Source organism: Petaurus breviceps, unplaced genomic scaffold, assembly GCF_028583685.1.
Source record: "Petaurus breviceps papuanus isolate PSGF00001 unplaced genomic scaffold, PetGlider_PUasm1.0 90925, whole genome shotgun sequence".
In the NCBI taxonomy this organism is placed as follows: Eukaryota; Metazoa; Chordata; class Mammalia; order Diprotodontia; family Petauridae; genus Petaurus; species Petaurus breviceps.
The window spans coordinates 11,724,342-11,746,221 of NW_027187380.1; the positions used below are offsets into that span (position 1 = coordinate 11,724,342).

Sequence of the window (21,880 nt, forward strand, 5' to 3'; positions counted from 1 at the left end):
GTTCTTTGGGGTGGAAAAGAGAGAGGGTAGCATGATCAGGACAGTGGTTTAGGAGAATCATTTTGGTAACTATGTGGAGGATTAGAGAAGGGACATACATAGAGTATCTAATTAAGCTATTGTAGGATATGTGAGAGGTAATGAGGTCCTAAACTAGGGTGGCACCGACTATAAATAGAAGAGAATGGACAAAAATTACGTGGATATAGAATTTATAAGAGATGGCAGATGTACATGGAAAGCTAAGGGAATGGAAAGAGTTGAGAATATCAGCTTGTAAACTAGAGTGACTAGAAGGATGGTAGTGCACTTAATCAAAGTAGGGTGGGTTTGGGGGAGAAGATAATGAATTCTGTTTTAGACCTTTTGAGTTTGAGATGCCTATGGAACAGCCTGTTGGAAATGTCCCATTGCTAGTTGATGTGGAACTAGAATTCAGGAAAGAGACTGTCATTCAAAACCCTGTTCTCTGTCTTCCACTGTCAGTCCTTTATTCCTATTCTCCTCACCCTCACTCCCACAGAAACTATCCACCCCTTCCTACTATGGTCTCTGGAATGCCAGAAGTAACAAACTTTCATTTTATATCTTTTCCTTTCCCAATCCCTTCCTTCTTCTGGCTCTTATTGAGACCTGCCTCCCTCCTGATGACATGGTCTCTCCAGCTTCCCTTTTTAGCACTGACTGCCCTTTGACTTATTCCCCCATTTATTGGTTGAGATGGAGGAGTTGGGATACTCCTTGCTCCCCATTGCTACTTCCACCATCATTCTTTAATCCCTTCTCCTTTGGGATTATCATATCATATCTACCACTTAATCACAGTTGTGGCTACTGTCTCCAAGACATTTCCCTTCTTTCCTCAGTGAGTTCAGGCTCACAGTCTTTATTTTCAACTCCTACCCAATTACTGGGGGGACTTGAACATACATATTGATATTTCCTTAAATACCCACATCTCATGGTTCCTAAATGTATTTCATAAAGACCTTCTCTACTTCAGGCACACAAATAGTCGTGCCCTTGATCTTGCTATCTCCCATAAATGTAGCACTTTCATCCTCCTGAATTCTGAAATATCCCTTGTCTTTCCATTTCTCCTTGTGTCTTGCAACCCTAAACCCTGTTCTTCATCCATGCTGTGGCCCCCAGTCCCTAAACCCCTTCAGTTCTTTCCCAGGCCATAGCCTCTATACTAGCTACACTCCTCCTTCGTTCCCCATCTTGACTTCTTGGTGAACCACTTCAAGTCTACCCTGTCCAGTTCTGTTGAGTACCTTGCCCTCTTGTGCTATTGTGCTCAACCTCAGCCTTAGAAAACTGTTATTACATCCACCATCAGTAGCCTTTCTGATACTGCTTCTGAATGAAGCTAGAGAAAACCATGAAACTGTACTGATTTATCTTTACAGATTAATTTGCTTTTTTTGGAGGGCAGTTGGGGTTAAGTGACTTGCCCAAAGCCACACGGCTAATAATTGGGTCAAGTGTCTGAGGCCAGATTTGAACTCAGGTCCTCCTGACTCCAGGGCCGGTGATCTATTCACTGCTCCACCTAGCCGCCCCTACAGATTAATCTTACATAACTTCATTACTTGAAGTCAATCCTCTAACATGTCCTTAATTAACTCACTATCCTGCTCACCTAAGCCACTCTTCCAAACCTTTTCATCCCTCTTCAAACATCCTAAGGCTCCCCCTCCTCCCAGTCTCTCAGCTAAGAACTTTGCTTTATATTTTACTGAAAAAACTTTGAGGCCATTTGATAAGAGTTCCCTCTTACCCCCTTATCACCCAGATACCTTCTGCCACTGTCTTGTAGGAGTAAAAAAAAGTAAAAAATGACATAATGGAGAGTCGTATTCTTTGACTGCAAATCCAGTCCATACTACTTCCATTACTGACTTAAAGTCCTTGTTTCTCTAGAACTGCATAGAATGTCCATTCCCTCTTTTACATGGTAGCACTTCAGGTATTTAAAGAAAGCTCACATCTTCTCTTTAAGCTGTTCTTTCAGTTTAAACATCTCTGGTTCTCTCTCCTGTGACATGGTTTTGATACCTGAGCTTCATTATTGGTTTTTTAGTGTCTGGATTTCATCAGTTTGGGAACACCCACTTCTGAAATTCCTTTCATCTATGTAGAGCAGCAACTCATATGTGTCTGGAGCAGAGCAAAAGTGACTTGTATATGGTCTTGTGACCGTTATGTATCAGGGATAGGACTTTCACCAGTCTTGTGCCAAACTGCTTCTTGTCTTTGTGAATATCCCTCTTAAAATGTACTAGTACCTAGGACTTTTAGGGGTAGTCTGACTAACACAGAGTACCAGTGGTATTATTTTCTCCCTCCTTCTGGATATTACACTTCTGGTTTCAAGCCTAGAGTCTGATAAGCTTTTTTAGTAGCTCCTTGTTAACTCCTATTTAGCTTGTAGACAACTAAAATCTCAAGTTCTTTTTCATATGAAAAATTGACATTTAGGCCCACTTCTCCCATCTTATACTTGTTGGGTTTATTTTTTTCCCCTAAATGTGGGACATTATACTTTTCTCCTTCTTTGCTTTCTTTGTTTTTTTCTGTGTCTCAAAAAATGACATATCAAAATGACTTTTATAAATGGATTGTTTGGAATGTATCATTGTAAGCTTTTCCTTAATCTTAGCTCCAGTCCTTCAGATTATTAAGGAATCCCAACAGCAGCATGGTTTACGGCATGGAGATTTTCAGAGATACAGGTTAGTATATAATTATAGATGTAATTAAGTTGATAGAAAAAGTACATCACTTTAATATGCCTACATTTATTTTTCAAAATGTATAGTCCAAAAACAGTTAATTTTGAAAATTAGCTCCTATACCTAAATCTTGTAAAAAGAGGCTTACCTATTCAATCAGATGGAATTACAGATTCATTTATAAAGATATTTCCTAAAATTAAAACAGCTGCAGTAATAACACATTTATGTAGTTTTCAGTATGTATATTACAGTGTGGATTCAATTGCAGTTTTCAAATGCCTAAGTTTGGTACAATGTCCACTACACTGCACTGTCTCAGGTGCTGAATTGACAAGATTATAACCTCAAGTTATTTTTAGTAAAATGTAGGGCTTTGGAGTATTTTGAATATTGTACATGAGGGTGAATGTTACTAAGTGTCATTAGAGTTTATTTGTAGCAAAACTCGAATGTCATCCTGTGTTGGAAAATAAATCAGAAATGTAAATAATAAAATTCTACATAATAAGTTTATATTGTGTAAGACAGTATAATACTTTGGAATCATAAATATCAGTCAGTTTGATTAGCAAATACAAGGTATGCCAAAAAGCCATAGTTCAGTTTTAAGCTTAATCAGGCATTTTGGGATACCTTGTATTAAATGCTCTGAGCATATATAAAAATTATGTAGATATAAGGTAATGGGCTTTCAGTTGTGGTAAGAGAAGAGGAATGAAGAAATTCATAATTGAACTATGATTGTTCCATTTATACTGACAGTACTTGCTGATTATTGAGGACTAATGGGATATTTTCAGTTGAATGCTGACTTCTTTACATAACACATTCTTCAAAGTCAAGACCCATTTGTTGGCTCATATGAAGATATGGATGCATGTTTTAATTTGGATCTGTATTTTATACTAGTGGTACATTGGATGTGTTTGTACAGTTGTCAGTTTCGCTTTTATTTTGGAAACTGAAATTATGTTAAAATTTGCCTTATCACATTATGCCAAACTAGATATCTTTTATTAACTGGCAAAGATTATATATTTAAAGATTTTGTGTTTTAGAGGCAGTGTGTCAGAGAGGATAGAGTGCTGATCTTGGAAGTCAGGAAGACCTGGGTTTAAATCATGCTTCAAACATTTACTTAGCCATGTAACTTTGGGCAAATCAGTTAACTTCTTTGAGGCTCAGTTTCATCGTCTGTAAAATAGGTATTAATAGCACCTACATCACAGGGTTTTTGTGAGATGAAAATGAGATAATGTATATGAAGTGCCTTGCACACTATAAAGTAGTATGTAAATGCAAACTATGTTAAAAGGCAAATTATAAGTAAACATATTTCCTCTGAGTGCTTAAAATTGTTTTTAAGTTGCCTTATGTTGGTACTTTTCTGTGCATTGTTTCCTCTGTTACATATAAGATCTTTGAGGGCAGGGACTGATGTTGTATATTTCTTTGTATGTCACACAACATGTAACTAAGTATCTTGTATAATTTAACAAATATTGAATTAGTTTTGGTCTATATATAGTAAGTATAATAATGATCTCAACTAAAATGATTTAGCCCCATTCCCTGACCATGTGAGAATAGTTTTTTTATTTTTTTTAATCTTTTGTAATTAATTTGTTTGTTTCCTTTTAGTTTACAGGATTCAATTCCACAATTCCTTGAGTTTCACATTTTTTCTCCCTCCCTCCCCTCCACCCTCCCATGGTGGCTTATAGTCAAGTATAGGATCTGTAAATACTTTCACATTATAGATTAGTCAGGTTATAAGGACGGATTGTACCAGCTGGAATGAAAAATGGTAAAGAGGACATAAAACCAAATAAGAGAAGGAAAAAGATCAGGTATTTTGCTTCCACCTGGATATAAACTTAGTTCTTTCTAGTTCTTTCTCTGGATGCACATATTTCTCTCCATCATGAGTCTTTTGGGATTGACTCATATCACTGCATTGCTGAGAAGAGTCCAATCTATCAAAGTTGGTCATCACACATACGTTGTGTCTGTAATTGTGTACAAATTTCTCCTGGTTCTACTCTTCTCACTCGAGAATACTGTTATTGCTATAAAAACAAACAGAAACTGTGCTGTCATTTTGTTTGACTGTGATTGATTCTTTGTGATTACTTGCAGGGGCTATTGTTCTCGTAGGCAAAGACGGCTCCGAAAAACACTCAACTTTAAGATGGGGAATAGACACAAATTTACTGGAAAAAAAGTAACTGAAGAGCTTCTATCTGACAACAGGTATTAAGTGTTTGGAATTCATTACTGCTTTCTAAATATTTATTTAGAATTGATATAGTGGATGGTTAGTATTTGTCAGGCTTTGGGAACCTAATCTTTATTAGTTAAGATTCTAATAAGAGGTCAAAGCACAGCTACATATTCAAGAACAAAATAAATTCAAACTTTTCTGATTTATTTAGAGAAAGTTATGTATTTTTATGTGCTTTTTGAACTTCCATAAGTCAGCAGTACTGTGCTAGACAAAATATAGAAGTTCTTGCTCTTGGACAACCTACAGTCTAGGTGAAGAGGTGGCATTAAACAACATCAAATAGAGTAATTGAGTAATGAAGTACTAGGTTGATTATTACTGACTGTAAGTACTATAGGAATTCAAAGAAGGAAGTATAATGTGGGTTGTACTAGCCAAAGAACGTTTTATGGAAGAGTTAGTACTTAAACTTGATGTTGACTGATGGCTAGAAATTAGGATAAGGGAGAAGATATTTTCAAATAGGGTGACAGAATGAGCAAAGTTATGGAGGCAGGTTTCAATGTGTATAGGAATGCCCTATGAGGAAACTCACCTTGAAAGGGAGTATTGAGGAATAGTGGAAAATGTTAAATAAGTAGGAAGACTTTGAAAACTAGGAACAGGTTATGAAATACTTGAAAATAGGGTACCATCATAAACTCTTTTATTTAAAAGATTTTTTTAGGCTTTATTTTAAAATTTTTGTTGAGGTCTTTTGTTCTTACATCAATTATTTCTGTATATGCAACTCCCACCCTAGGGATCTAACACTCACTTGTAACAAAGAAAAACATTGAAACAAAAGCAACCCCTATAGTGAAAGTGTCTGACATTCGGCACCTCTATTCTCTGGGGCCCTCATTGGTTTTTATTTACACAAGAGTTCAACTTCCTTTTAGTCCTCTTTGTTACTATGCACAATGTTCTTCTGGTGCTGACACAAATCTTCCCATGTTTCTCTGAATTCCTCGTTATTTGTTATTTCTTACTGCACAGTAATATCACATGACCACTAGAGGTCTTTTAAGGAACATTAATTTGACAGAGGATGGTTTGGAAAGATGAGTAAGCAGGTCAGAAAGACTGGCCAGGAGGCGTCTTCTGAATTTGAGGTATGAAGTGACAAGAGCCTGGATTTTGTCAGTGGTGGAAAGAACTGTAGAGGAAGAAACATATGAAATAAAGGAAGAATTGATGAAGTTCCTTTCTAGAACTCTAGGGCAATGAGTGCTTTTTTAAGTTCCTCTTACTTTCTTTGTCACTGAATGCAACCAAAGGAAGTCTTCACAACCATGCTGACGTTACAAATTCATGTTATTCAACCTCAACTGAGCCTTCAGTCCAGCAAGGCAGTGCTTTTTATTCCTCCCTGATTCCTTATCTCATTCCCAAAAAAACTATTCCAAACCTTTTCTACCCTCCTGTGTCTCTGTCTCATCCCCCAGCTGACGACCTTACCTCTTATTCTATTGAGAAAACTCAGGTCCATTGTGCTTCCTCTCATCCCATTCTCTTCATTTCAGAACCCCTTGACATCATTGCCCATTCTCTCCTCCTGTTCTCTGTGACAAGTTGAACTCTTGTGTAAATGAAAACCAATGAGGGCCCCAGAGAATACAAGGGACACTTTCACTATAGGGTTGTTTTTGTTTCAGTGTTTTTCTTTGTTACAAGTGAGTGTTGGATCCCTAGGGTGGGAGTTGCATATACAGAAATAATTGATGTAAGAACAAAAGGCCTCAATAAATAGTCTTCCTCCTTGACAAGGCCAACCTCCATACGTGTATGCTTGATCCCATCCCCTCCTATCTTTTTCCAGCAGATTATACCCTTACTCGTCCTCTCTTTCAAGTCTTCACTATCTCCCTATTTACTGGTTCCTTAAAGTTGTCCAAGCCTCACATATCCTTTAAAAAACCTTTCACTGTATCCTACCATCCCCTCAAGCTAACATCTTTTATCTCTTCTCCCTTTCTTAACTGAATTTCTTTTTCTAAAAAAACTGTCTATACTCTCAAGTATACTTCCCCTCCTTCCACTCATTAAAACCCTTTGCAGTTTGCCTTCCAACTTTATCGCTCAAGTGAAATTGCTTCCATGTCTGTAAGATAAATATAAATTCATTTTAGCTTTCAGAACCCTTTATAAACTTGCCCAAACCTCTCTTGACTTCCCCCCAATATTCTGTGATCTTAGCCAAACTGGTCTCCTCTCTGTTTCTCACACATGACACTCCATGTCCTATCTTTGTGCCTTTTGCTTGGCTGTCCAATATGCCTGGAACTTATCCCCTCTTACTTCTGCCTCATAGAGTCCTTCTCTTCCTTTTAGTAGGAGCTCAGTCATCATCTTCTGCATAAAACCTTTCCTGATCTCCCCAGCTGCTATTGAGTTCCTTCCCAAATTACACTGTTTAACTACTTGGTGTATATTTATATTTATTCACTATATATAGTGTATGTACACTCACATGTTTGTGTATGTGTGTGTGTGTTTATACTATGTACATGGGAATAGAGATTATTTCATTCTAGATATTCTGTCCCCAGCACCTAACACAGTGCCTGGTATGGAGATGGCACTTAATAAATACTTACTAATTGGTTGATTTTTGAACACAGTGTTTCCCCCATCTTATCCATTCTCATTGCCATAGATGCAAAACTGCATGCCATCTTACTTCCTCCTAAATCTGTTAGTTCATACCTTAGAATTACTCTATTCTTACTCACTGTATTCCTAACTTGCTTTCTCATCCCTAGATAATAGCTATTCCAGTTTCTTTAGTTCTCATAAACTGCTGAGCAATTCTATAGAAAGTCATGAAATCAGGGCGATTTCATCCATTGTAAATTTATGGTAATGTCAGTTGGGCTTTTACTGCTGTTCAACAATCCATCTATCTACTTCTTCCAGTACTCTCCAGTTCATTACACACAGTGATTGTTTCAGACTTTAGGCTCTATTTCTAAAGTCTTCAACCCCACTGCCCCACTACTTAAAACTTTGGTTTCTATTCCACCAAGATTGAGGCCAGAATCTAAAGGGACCTACCTCCCTTAAATCCTCCCATCCTTAAAATTTGTCAGCAGCATTATTCACTTCTCTGTTATAGTCATAGAAGAATAACTATCCCTGTTCTTCCATAAAGCTAATCCATTTACCCTTATCCTTATTTCAAGGACCTTGCTCCCCTAAGTCATTCCCTCTTATACATCTTGTCCCAATTACATGATTAACAACATAGCCCTTCTTTAGACTTCTCAACCATTAAGTCATTCCCTCTTATACATCTTGTCCCAATTACATGATTAACAACATAGCCCTTCTTTAGACTTCTCAACCATTCCTTCAGGGAACTACATCCCTGGCCACTTTCCAATCCATACTTCATAATAATATGCTTTATATAATAATAATAATCAGCTTTATCTTTTTTTATGCAAATCATTTAACCTCATTAGGCCTTGTGTCTTTGATTGGATTTTGCTACTCCAGCTGAGTAGAAAACCTTCATTGATTCCCTATAGAGTACTGAGTAAAGGTTATACTTGCCAAGTATTCAAGTCTCTCCACAATCTGTCACCAGCTTTATTTGCTCCCTATCATTTTCTACCTTGAACTCCGTGATAGTATGGAATCCTCTGTACCTCCGGATACATTCTGCATATTCCTGCCTCCATATCTTTGCCCTCAACATTTTTTCTGGCTAGAATGTTTTTCCCTCGTCTTCTCCTGTACCTATTGAATTCCTATCTAGCCTTCAAGCCCAACTTAAACACAACCTCTCCTGTGAACCTTTTTCTTTTTCTGACATCAAGTAGCAATTTTTTGTAAGTCTTTAATAGATTTGTGTTTTATTTTGTACTATAATGTCTTTGTGTCTGTCCTGTTTCTCTGCCAGAAAGTGCCTAATATGTGCTAAGTGCTGGGGAGAAAAAAAAAAGGGCAAAAACCAGTCCTAGTTTTCATTACAATAGGGGAGATAGCATGCCAAAAACTATATACAAACAGGATATAGGCAGGATAAATTAGATTTAGTCTTAGAGGGAAGGCACTATCCTAAGTTTTGTATGTTCCTCTCTTGGCTAGCGGAGTGCTTTGTACATGTATTAGGTATTTAATAAATAATTACTTGCTAAGTTGTATGAAGGAGAGCTGGGTTATTTAGGGCTGATAAATTTTTGACTGGATGTAACAGCAAGTACCCCAAGTGTCCTCAGGGTGTCTGCCAACACAGGTTCTTGGATCTGCTTTGATAAAGGAAAGCAATTCAAAATGGGTTAACAAGCTTACTTTAATCAGTAAATCAATTACTTTTAATCAGTCAAATATGTATCATTTACCTACCGTGTTTCCCCGATAATAAGACACTGTCTTCTTATTTTTTTGGACAGAAAAACACCAGAGGGCTTATTTTCAGGGGAGGGCTTATTTTAATGAACATTGACAGCAATTTTAATAAACAGGTAAATGTGAACAAAAAAATGTACCTTTATTCAATAAGCAAATCACTGGGGAAGAACAGGATGACACGCTCACTGATTGGATACAGCTGAGAACTCGGCGTGCATTTCAACCGGGGGGTAGCGCAGGGGATCACCTTCACTACAGTAGCAATCTCAATAGGGCTTATTTTCGGGAGAGGGCTTATTTTAGAGGAATCTTACACAGTAAGGGGAGGGCTTATTTTCGGGATAGGTCTTATTATCAGGGAAACACCGTAGTTCAGGGGGAAAAGGTCAGCACCCCGAACTTCAGAATATACAGACAGAATTATCAAGACAGAGAAACAGATCAAGTAGACAGATTTCCAAACTGTCCAACCATTACATCCATACCAAATCAACATCTGGGTTTTTCAAAGCTGGGGGACTCTCAACAGCGGCTTCCCAGAGTTTCGTCTGATCAAATCACGGAACACTTCTCAAAGTGAACCCCAAAACAAAGCCTCAAATCAGGGTTTATATAATTTTCTCCTGGCTCAGAGAATTTAACAACCTTCTGGACCCACTGGCCAATCAAAAAGTATCTACTGAAAAACAAACCTCCCACCCCAGGCTCCAGGTGCACTTTAGCCTAGGGGCAGGGAAGATCTTAAAAATTTACATTCCCATTACACTAGATTATGGTATTATCAATGGAGAAAAGTTGGTAGAAAGCTAGTTTGAAGGTAAAGATGATTTTCATTTAGGATATATTGTGTTTTAGAGGGTGACATTATCCCAAGGAAAATTTCTAGTAAGATAGAGATCTAGCTGAAGCATGTGAAGTGGACTAGTGAAATTGTGCAGTCAGTGGCTTCAAGGTACTTGTTTGAAACTATAAGGTTAGATGCATTTCCTGAGGGGGAAGTGTGACTATCCAAGAAGAGGACTTTGGGGGAGTAATGTCCATGTCTTATTTTCTCCCTAATTTCCCTTTTTTTCTTCCTCTTTCACCTTGTCTCTTCTGTCTAGATACTTGCTTTTGATTTTGATGGATGCTGAAAGAGCCTGGAGCTACGCCATGCAACTCAAACAAGAAGCAAATACTGAACCTCGAAAACGGTTCCATTTGTTATCTCGACTTCGAAAAGCTGTGAAGCATGCTGAAGAGTTGGAACGTCTGTGCGAGAGTCATAGGGTGGATGCCAAGACTAAGCTAGAGGCTCAGGTTAATGCCAATATCCCATTTGCTTTATTGAGGAGAAGAGAGATAATTACTGGTGTGGGTTGTTTTGTTTTTTACTGAATAGAGTTTCACATGTTTTAAACTGACATTTGGGAGAAACTACTTGTTCTGACTTTTTTAGAAGGTGTTAATTGGAGTTTCTTGTGTTTTTGATAATAACTTAAATAACTGATTATTCAGGGGTAGAGCCTTCTTTTTTTTTTTTTTTTTTTGATTATAGAAAGCTATTCTCTTTTAGCATTCTGACAAGTCAATAAGAAATAACCAGATATGAAGGTACCTTTTTTTGAGAGAGAGGAAGGACAAACATTTGTATTTAATGCTTACCTTCAGATGACCACAAAATAATGTTTGTGACCTCATTCTAGCCAGTTATTTGCAAGGCAGATTTTTTTTTTAAGTTTCCCATTAAGACAACAGAATTGCGAAATTAGAAAATAAATGCCATGTAGTTGTAACAAATGTTCAAGGTTTCATAACCTCTTGGGATTATATTTTCATTTTTCATAAAGAATGAGTGATTAATGTCAATTTTTATATTAATAAGTAAATAGATAGACATTCATTTCTGACACTGATTTTGTGAAGCATTTTGATGAAGTTAAACTTCATTCCCTGCAAACTTTTAGGCTTACATGGCTTACCTAACAGGAATGCTGCGCTTTGAACATCAGGAGTGGAAGGCAGCAATGGAGGCATTTAACAAATGCAAGTGAGTCTTCCTTTCCTAAAACTGTTTTTGACTTTAGTTGGCTATAATTAAATTTGAATACATTATTTCATATCTAGCTATGTATTTGGTTCTATAGCTGGTGGAGTGGTTTCTTTTCTTTGGAACTATGATTTTATAGTACATTCCTTGTGGGAGTAAGCAGCCTACAGGTATTACAGCACCATATAAAGAAGAAATGGAGTAAAGGATGCCATCAGAGAAATTTCTTTTTTTTGGAGGGGGAAGATAGGACAATTGGGTTTAAATGACTTGCTCAAGATCATACCGCTAGTTTTTTGTGTTAAGCATCTGAGGCCGGATTTGAACTTAGGTCCTCCTGACTCCAGGGCCATTGCTCTATTTTTCTGTACCACTTAGCTGCCCCCTGAGAAATGTATTTTTAGAAAAGATAGGATGGCTATATTGGCAGGAACAAGGGGACAACCTGTGGTCATGTGGCAAGAACAAAGGACGGCCTATGGACAGTAATATTCTTTCCTAGTATCCTTGTGATGTCAAGAAAAAATGGGGAAGACCTCTAGCACATTAGATATACTTGCTGTAGTGACCTTATAGATGGATATGGGCATAGGTTGTATAGGAAGGACTGGAATGAATAGGTTGTAAGCAGCATTATTAGAGTAAACATCCATTTTGATGAGCTCACAGGTCATTTTGAGTAATAGCATATCAATTTTGCAATGTTAGTGCAAAGACATGAATTAATAGCTTTCTAAAAGGATTTCTATATTTTTCAGCCACTGTCCTACCTCTGATTTTTTTTTTAGCATAAGACTGATAACAGTTATTTAAATATGACTTTTCTCTTTTCCCCAGAACCATCTATGAAAAGCTAGCTAGTGCTTTTACTGAGGAACAAGCTGTATTATATAATCAGCGAGTGGAAGAGATTTCACCCAACATACGCTATTGTGCCTATAATATTGGTAAGCAAAGTATTAAAATAGGAACACCTATTTTAACTTGAGGCTCATCAGCAAGAGTGGTAGTAGTTCAATACCAGTGGTTTTTAGAATTTACTTAAACTTGCCCCTTCAGCATTGGCATATTGTCATTCCAACATAAATGTAGAAGTCAACTATTTTAGTGGAATTTCATTTTCTTTCTTGCTATGGTTTTATACCATTCTGAATGATGTCTGTGTACTGATACATCCATTTTTTAAAAAAGTAACTGATTATCTTCTTCAAGTTCATGTTTTGTAAAAGAATAAGCCTTTGGATCAGTGGTCAGTCTTGTTTCTTGAAATATTGAAATATTTAATATCTAGTGGGGTTTGTATAAAATCCTTTTAAAGTCTATTTGAATCCAGAGAGTCATTGAAACCATTGAGTAGAATTTTGGAGATCTTCAATTCTTTCTTTCTTTTAGGGGACCAGTCAGCTATTAGCGAATTGATGCAGATGAGACTAAGATCTGGTGGTACTGAGGGTCTTCTGGCTGAGAAATTAGAGGTAATTCACTATATATATATACTTTTTTAATATTTAAGGCTTCCATAAGCTAAGTGCTTTGCATGTACCACAGAGAAATTTCTTTTATGTATCGTTAAGTAGGTACTTTATGAATGTATCCAAACATGTTTTTAGAATGTATAAGTATGTACCCAACACAAAGCATTGTATTCCATTTACTTATCATTTGTTGTCACTTATATAAAAAACTGAACTTTTTTTTAAATTTCCTAGTCATTGATCACTCAGACTCGAGCCAAACAGGCAGCTACTATGAGTGAAGTAGAATGGAGAGGGAGAACTGTTCCAGTAAAGATTGACAAAGTGAGAATCTTCTTATTGGGGCTGGCCGACAATGAAGCAGCCATTAATCAGGTATAGATGAAAGTTCTACTTTTTTCCCTTCTTTTTTGGGGGGTGGGTGAGGGGAGGTTGGGAGTAAAAATAAAGATCATTTTAATCAACAAATATTTACTAAGTGTGTATATCGGGCATTGTACTCAGTACAAAGAAAAAGCAAAGAGGCCCTGCCTTCTAATATGGGGGAATGGGTGAGGAGACAACAAATGGAAATCAGAATGTACAAGATAGTAACAGTAGATAGAAGATTTATGTATGATACGATGGTTTTGACTTTGTTGAATCCATATATGCATTCCCTATTAACCTTTGTTGGGCAGCTAGGTGGATAGAGTGCTAGGCCTGGAATCAGGAAAACTTGAGTTCAAATCCAATCTCAGATACTTCCTAGCTGTGTGACCCTGGGCAAATCACCTAACCTTGTTTGACCCAGTTTTCTCATCTGTAAAATGTGTTGGAGAAGGAAATGGCAAACCACTCCAGGATCTTTGCCAAGGAAACCCCAAATGGGGTCATGAAGAGTTGGACACAATTTCACACTTGAAGCTTTGAATTTCAAGATTTCTTATGCTTTGTTCAGATGTAGTGTCTTCATTCTTCTTTGTCTAGGAGTTGCAAACATGGAATGAGAATATTTTAGGTCTAAGGAATGTTTTCTGTGATTTGAGGAGGCATGAATGATGGCATAGAGAGAATCATTAAGGCTGAGAAAATATTGCAAATTACTCCAAGTATTAAAATCCTCAACATATCACCCTTTCTCTTAATTCCTTTCTCACTAAACATTTTCAACCTAGCTTATTGAGAGACTTATTTTTCTCATTTTAACATCAATGAGAAAATGATTTGAATTATAACAATTAACTTTATGGTTAACTTTCTCAGAATTCATTATTCCATAGAATAAAGGATACCTAAATTAAATTGAACAACCTTGTTAAACACTAGGAGTAGGGAGGAAGATATAAAAAATTAAGAAAACCATAGGTCTCTTCTATCAGTAGCTTACCATTATAACAAAGCAATTAACCAGCACATAACATAAATAATTTTTTCTTTTTTTCTTTTTTTTTCTTTTTGGAGGGGGAAGGTAGAGCAATTGGGGTTAAGTGACTTGCCCAAGTTCACATGGCTAGTTTTTTGTGTTAAGTGTCTCAGACTGGATTTGAACTCAGGTCCTCCTGACTCCAGGGCTGGTGCTCTATTCACTGCACCACCTAGCTGCCCCCAACATAAATAATTTTAAAACACAATAAGGGTATAGTAAATGCATTAGAAAGTTGCAAAGCAAAATGCTACATGAGGTCCCAGGAAGAAAATTATTGTTAATTAGGGGATCAGGGAAAACTTCAAGGAATAAGTAGTATTTGTGTTGAACTCTTAAAAGGGTTGTAGGAATTTATTTGGCAAAAGAGGGGGATGGGAGTACACTTGAAGCAAAGGAAATAATTTGTGCAAAGACAAAGGAGGTGAAAATGTAAAGGGTCTCTTTTAGGGACAGTAGTTTAGTGTAGTTAGAGCATAAAATAAAGGAAGAGGAACAATATAAGGTAAAGCTGGATAGGTAAGATAGTGCCACCTTGTGGAAAGTTTCAAATTCAAGGCAAGGGAATTTGAACCTTACTCAGTTGTACTTATTAAACTAATCTACCCCCCCCAAAAAATAGTCTAGTATCAGTATTAAGGATGGTTTGAATCTCTAGAGAAAGTGGTGTAGAAGCAGTACCCAGAGCAGAACAGCCTATTCCCTGGGAGTGCCAAAGTCCCTAGTATCCTTTCCATAGATGCCATAGAGAGCCCTGAAAAAACAGCTCTGAGCACCAAAGAACCCATTAACCCAGAGCAAGACCAGGCAGATTTGACTACCCTACCAAAAAGGCAGTAGATCTTCGAACCTGGGAATCTTGCTCTGACAAAAAGCTCCAGTTCAGGAACTAAAACTGGAGAAATGAGTAAATCACAGAAAAGACCTGTAAGTGTCCAGAATTGTTGTAAATCTAAAGATTACCAGAAAGAAGATGAGAGTAACACTGTAACAACTATAGGCAGAGGCTTAAAGGAAAAAAATGTCCTTTCTACAAGGACTATATACTTGAATAAATGAAGCAAAAACTAAAGAATTAAATAAAAACTCTTGGAGAAAGAATTAGAAAGAGAACAAATAAATAGCTGGTAAACCTTCCAAAGTAACAGACTCCATGAAAACTAGAAAAGACCAAAAAGAAATCAGTGACCTCCATAAAGACAGCAAGAAATATTGAACAAAATTAAAAGGTTTCAAAAAATAGAAGAAAATATCAGATATTTGATGTAAAAAAACAGATGATCTGGAAAATAGGTCAAAAAGAGATAATTTAAGAAGCACAAAAGTTCCTGAAAATCTAATTATTTTTAAAGCTTAGACACTCCATATCAAGAAATAATAATACATGAAAACTACCCAAATCTATTAGAATCAGGGGGCAAAGTGAAGATAGGAAGAGTCCACTGAAAACGTTCTGAAAGAAATGCCAAACTGAAAACATTTGGGAATGTCATAACCAAAATCCAGGGATCCCACATCAAAGAAAAAAGTTACTGCAAATATACAGAAAGAAATAGTTCAAGTACCAAGAGACCACAATTAGGATTACATAAAACATGACAGCTTCTGTTTTATTTATAACAGGAGATCTTTGAATACATGCCTCTAAAAGATAAAATACAGAGGCTTTACAACCAAGAATAACTTCCCCTTCCAAGTGGAGCAGAATCCTATAGGGGGAAAATACACCTCTACTGGAATAGAAGAATTTCAAGCATTTCTGATTAAAAAAAAATCAGAACTGAGTTGGAACTTTTAATTGTAAATATGAGAGTTCAGAGAAATCTGGGAAGGTACATTTATTTGAGGAGTTGGAAAGAGCTGTATGATAATAAAGTGCTAACATTCGATTAGAAGGAGAAATAACTAAGTGTCTCTCCAGAACCTTACTATCCTTAAAGAGTATTGAGGAAATCACATAAGAAAAACAGAGGTCCTCAGATCTGGATTGGTTCTATTAAAATTGGAAGAGGGAAAAGAAGAGAAGATAAAAGGAATATACTAGTGTAGGTAGGAGGAAGAAGGGAGAACTACTATGACAGAGATTCATGATTTAATAGAAAATCTTTTTGTATTCTGCTGTGTATATGGAAATGAGAACAGATGTTCCCTTTTTTTTCTTTGATGTTCAAATTCAGAATTTGAAAAAGAAGAAAGGGATTGATTAGAATGGGAAGACAAGTTAGAGCATATTGAAATAGTAGCATATGATTATGAGGGTCATTATTAGAGTGACCTTATTAGAAACAGGGAACAAATAGAAAAGATACTGTAGAGGTAGAATCATTAGGGGTTTGGTAACTAATGGAAAATGAGAGGTAAAGGAGTTGGAAAGAATCAGAGATAACACCAAGATTTCAGAAACCGGAGACTGGGTCAGTGGTAATACCACTGCTAGAAAGTAGTGAAATGAGCAAAAGGAACCAGTAGAGTGGGAAAGAATAAATTTTGTGGCATTTGATGTGTTAGTGAAACATTCCAGTGGAAATGTTAAATAAATAGGTAGTTGGGAAAAGAGGTTCTAATACTCAAAAGTGAGGTCAGAGTTCGAGGTAGAGATTTAGGAATTGTTTGCAAAAAGCTTATAGTTTTAATTCATGGGAGTGAATCAGATTTCCAAAAATGAGATTAATGATGATCCTGCTTGAAGTTAGTTCCAAGAACCATATTCTTAAATAAAATCAGCCTTTCCCCATCTGATGGGTACCCAGTGTTTCCAGGGTTATGTCTTACATAACACTTATTTAAAAGTGGAAAAGTTGTATCTATTAATTATAGCAGACCCTGTGTCATCAATATTGGGAATGGTTGATAATCTTGCAAATTTCATCTTCATATAAAAATCCTGGTATTTATTGAAACAAGTAATTGGTCAGTAACATTTAGTTAAAAAAATAGGAGAGGTGAGGAAGATTCTAATGGCCTGTGTGACCTTGAGGAAGCCATTTTACTTCTTGGGACCTCTATTTTCTTTTCTTTTTTTTTTTTAAGCAATTGGGGTTAAGTAACTTGCTCAAGGTTACACGGCCAGTTATTTCTGGGTGTGGTGCTAAGTATCTGAGCCCGGATTCGATCCCAGGTCATCCTGACACTGGGGCCGGTGCTCTTACTTGCTGTGCTACCTGGCCACTCCTAAAATGTAGGAGTTGTACTATGTGATCTGTAAGGTTGCCCATACCTCTGATCCTAAAATTGGTGCTAGCTAATGTCCTGTGCCCAGTAGGTGGTGCAATGGGTCACTGTTTGTTTCTTCTTCCTCTTTCCTAAAGGAGCAATGGAGGTATTTCCCCTTTAGTGTCTGTCCATTTATCCCTTTGTTTCTTGGAAAAATTGGTCTCTCTTTTTTCTGTTCATTGAGAGAGCATTTTAAAACTAGAATATTTTCCTGTCATAGCTATACTATTTATATTTTTTCATAGGTTGACCTTTATGTTTGAAGGTAATATGACATGGTGATGATTGCTACCAGTGGTACAGTTAAGCCTCCCAAGATCATTTATCATCTGTTGAGCCTGGTTTGGGTGAAGCTGATAATATTTAGGGCAAGTTTAAACTGTGGGTTTAATCTGGGATGAATCATATTTCTTCAAGAGGACTGCCAAAATTGCCAGATGCTATTGAATGATCAGTGAAGGGGTAGGAGAGACAATGTCTGTATAGAATATAGAAGACCTATATAGAATTCTTTGTATTGAGAAATCTTATTTCATCTGTGATCAGAAAGCCATACTTTCATCATGCTTCTTTAGCAATAGACCTGGAATTACTCACATCTGCTATGTGTGATATTATTTACCATTGTCACCTGCTTAATCAGAGACTCAAGGGAAAAAAAAGTGAAAGAAGAACACTGGAGAATCTTGGGTATCTCTCCTGTTTTGGCTATGGTGGAATACTTTCTTCTGGAGTTAGGCTATGGTAGTGAACATAAATTGTGCTTTTTAAATTAGTGTAAACTTAATCAAAACAATTTATGCCTTTTTTTCCCTCTTAAAAAATAGTGCATTCTTGTAGACCTTATTGATTTAAAGAAAACTTTCTTAGGTCAAAGAGATATAAAAGGGTCCTATACCTATCAGAATAGTTATAGCTGCATTTGTAGTAACAAAGAACTGGAAACAAAGTGATGCCTATTGATTGGGGGAAAGGCTAAACAAACTGTGGTGTGTGAATGTAATGTATGATTATTTCACTCCAAGAAATGATTAATATGAATAATAGAGGGAGGCATGGGAAGACTTATGAAATGATTCAAAGTGAAAAGTGTTGCTGTTCAGTAATTTCAATTATGTCTAACCCTTCATGATCACATTTGAGGTTTTCTTGGCAAAGATACTAGAGTGATTTGCGGTTTCCTTCTCCAGCACATTTGAAGATGAGGAAATTGAGGCAAACAGGGTTAAGTGATTTGCCCGGAGTCACACAGCTAGTGTCTGAGGCCAGATTTGAACACAGGAAAACGAAACTTCCTGACTCCAGATCCAGCACTCTTATCCCCTGTGCCACCTAGTGTCCCAAATGAAAAGTAGGTTGAACCAAAAAAAATCATAGACACAAGGACTAAAGGATTGTCTATGCAAAGGCTTAAGTTCTTTCTCTGACACACCCTGGCTCTGTGACCATGGGCAAATGATTTAACCTCTCAGTGCCCCAACTAACTTTTAAGTCTGTAAGTTATAGATGATTTGTCTACCTTCATTGGTAGAGGCTATTTCCACACTGGGAGTTCCTATATTGATTAACTCTCAGGTATAGGCACTCCTCCTTTGTAAAATTCATGTACATCAACAATAAATAACTTTAAATTAGAAATTATCCATTTAAATTTATTGTCATTGTAGGGCATGGCGATCGGTGAAACTTAAAATTTAAGAGAGACCAGAACTAGTAGCCTAATTAATCAGGGAGGGGTCTAGGTAGGCAAAGGATCAAGGCCAATATGCCTTTTAGTGTAAGGAAGAACAAGTGATTATTGTAGATTTAGGGAGGGAAAAAGTTAAGGATACCTTGGTTTAAGCAAGATGAGCACAACTTCTGTAAAAAGCCAGTACCTTTAAAGTAGCAGGAAAGAATCATGGAATCAGAGATGTGAGCCAAATTCAGGGTCCCCAAAGATCAATAAATGAAAAGAAAAACAAGTGGATCAACATGAGAATAACAGCAAAACTGGTTATTTTGTCTTTGATTTGAGGGCAAAATATATTTACTCTCTACCTTGGTTTATGTTCTTTGCTGCATAGGCAGGCAGGGAGAGTTTGTAGTCAGGAACACTTGGATGAAGAAAGGGTTTTAAAATCAATTCATATCATTTCTTTGCTGATTATTCTTATATTAACTTCCCTATTTTGTTTTTTCTTTCCCCACTTCACAAATTATTTGTTAATACTGAATTAGACTAGAGAAAAAAAAGGTTAAAGCATCTGTAAAAGATAACTGTTAATTTGGTTAATTACTTCAATATCCAGAATCCAAGTGTGACTTAAAAAAAAAAAACCCTTATCAAACCTACTTCTCTAATGCTTTATTACCCTTAAGCCTTAGGTTTATTTTAGCTAAAAGAAAAGCTGATATCTTTGTATCTGTGTTATAGCCAGCCCTTCCAAAGCTGTTAAAGATTGATGAATTAAAGGAGAGTGAGCAGAAGAAAATGTGTGGCCCTGTAGGAACCACTTTTATTCCCTCTGTACAAATGCAAAGTTCACAAGATTGGTTTCCACAATCCACAGAAAAACATCATCATCATTATTTTATAGTCATGCTTATATAATTAGGAATTTCATTTGTATTCACCATTTCTTTACAATGTTTAAAACAAATATCTTAAAAATCAAAACAAGAAATCTGACTTAAAATAGAAAAAAATTAATGTTATATTTCTTCAAAAAATAATTTTTCAATCCTGATTTAGTAGATAAAGCTTCTTTTGTGCAGAAGTAAATTACTAGCTGTGTGACCTTGGGCAAGTCACTTAAGACTAAGGCCATGTGAAGGTCATATTACAACTCAGGTCATCCTGACTCCAGAGCTGCTGCTCTATTCACTGTGTCACGTAGCTGCCCCAAATGTCTCATCTTTACCAGAGAAATTTATACTTGTTAACAGGACTTCTCTTTTTTTTAAGAAGAAATAAGAAAACCTGATTATTGCTAATTTTGGAAATAATGGGCACCTCCTAAAATTTGAACCTGAGCAAATTCAGTTTAAGAAAACATTCAGGGGCAGCTAGGTGGCGCAGTGAATAGAGCACCAGCCCTGGAGTCAGGAGGGCCTGAGTTCAAACTCGGTCTCAGACTCTTTAACACTTATTAGCCATGTGACCTTAGGCAAGTCACTTAACCCCAGTTGCCCTGCCCTCTCCCCTCCAAAAAGCAAAAAACAAAACAAAAAACAAAACATTCAGTAAAACAATAGTTAAAATCTAATTCACAGACTATATTTTAATTAAATAAAATTTTCTGGTTAATTGAGGGCTTAGCCAAAAATTAGTTTTGAAGATTTTATTCTTTTTTTAAAATAGCCTTTCTAGAGTTTTAGTCTATTAAACTATTTTAGCAATTAGAACATAAGGAACAAAACTAAATCTTCCTGTGAGTTCTTTGAATCGCTTTGATGTTATTCTGACCAAGTCTGATCATTGCATCAAGTTATAGAAGTTGTAGGAAATTTGACTGATCCTGGGAGTTCCCCTGGAAGTTGACTTTTATTTTTTAACTAAATCCCCAGAACCATGGAGTCAGGAAAACCTGGATTTAAGTCCTGTCTCTGGTCTGTCCTGCTTATGTGATCATGGACAAACCACTTAACCTCTCAGTGCCCCCAGAAAACTTTCTTAAGAAGATACATTGTTGACCTGACATGGTAGAGTTTCCAAACCAGAAATCCCCCATGCTGGTGAAATCACAGGTCTTGATATAAAAAACAAAACCTTAGCTTTAATATGAGTGCTTGATTTGGATATAGATTTGATATTTGGATATAAATTTAAATCCCAACTCTGTCCCCCCCCCCTTTTTTTTTTTTTGCTTTTTGAAGGGGAAGGCCGAGCAATTGGGGTTAAGTGACTTGCCCAGGGTCACACAACTGGTTTTGTGTTAAGTGTCTGAGGCTGGATTTGAACTCAGGTATTCCTGACTCCAGGGCCAGTGCTCTATTCGCAGCACCACCTACCCACTCCTCTGTCCCTTTCTACCATTGTGACCCAGGACAAATCCTTTTCTTTATGACTCAGTTTCCTCATCTACAAAAAGGAGAGAGTTAGGCTAATCCAGTTTTCTTAGAGTCTGAATCCTTTGATCTTTAATGTTCTTATAACCAGCAAATAGTTGATCAGCATTGTACTCAAGAGAATGAAAGGACGAAATAATTTAGGTAGACAGAGTACAAAAAGAAAAGTTGGTCTGACTATGTTGACTGCCAGAATTTAGTGGCAGACCCCTTAGCTTCTGATGCCAAGCTTCAGACATTTCACATACACACACACACACACACACACACACACACACACACACACACACACACACACACACACACACACACACACACACACACACACACACCCTCCCCCCA

General features: G+C 36.7%; 1 protein-coding gene across 3 annotated transcripts in view; it reads left to right on the forward strand.

The window, feature by feature from the left end:
* The window catches only part of SRP68 (signal recognition particle 68), a 53,226-nt gene that overhangs the window by 5,989 nt on the left and 25,357 nt on the right, over positions 1-21,880 (forward strand). For 2 of the 3 annotated variants that reach the window (XM_069076327.1, XM_069076329.1), the window contains exons 2-8: positions 2,672-2,738; positions 4,881-4,994; positions 10,470-10,665; positions 11,313-11,395; positions 12,233-12,342; positions 12,788-12,870; positions 13,105-13,245. In XM_069076327.1, the coding sequence (XP_068932428.1) occupies positions 2,672-2,738; positions 4,881-4,994; positions 10,470-10,665; positions 11,313-11,395; positions 12,233-12,342; positions 12,788-12,870; positions 13,105-13,245 (794 nt within the window). The remainder of the gene's footprint in view (positions 1-2,671; positions 2,739-4,880; positions 4,995-10,469; positions 10,666-11,312; positions 11,396-12,232; positions 12,343-12,787; positions 12,871-13,104; positions 13,246-21,880) is intronic. The other variant, XM_069076328.1, reaches the window with a different exon arrangement.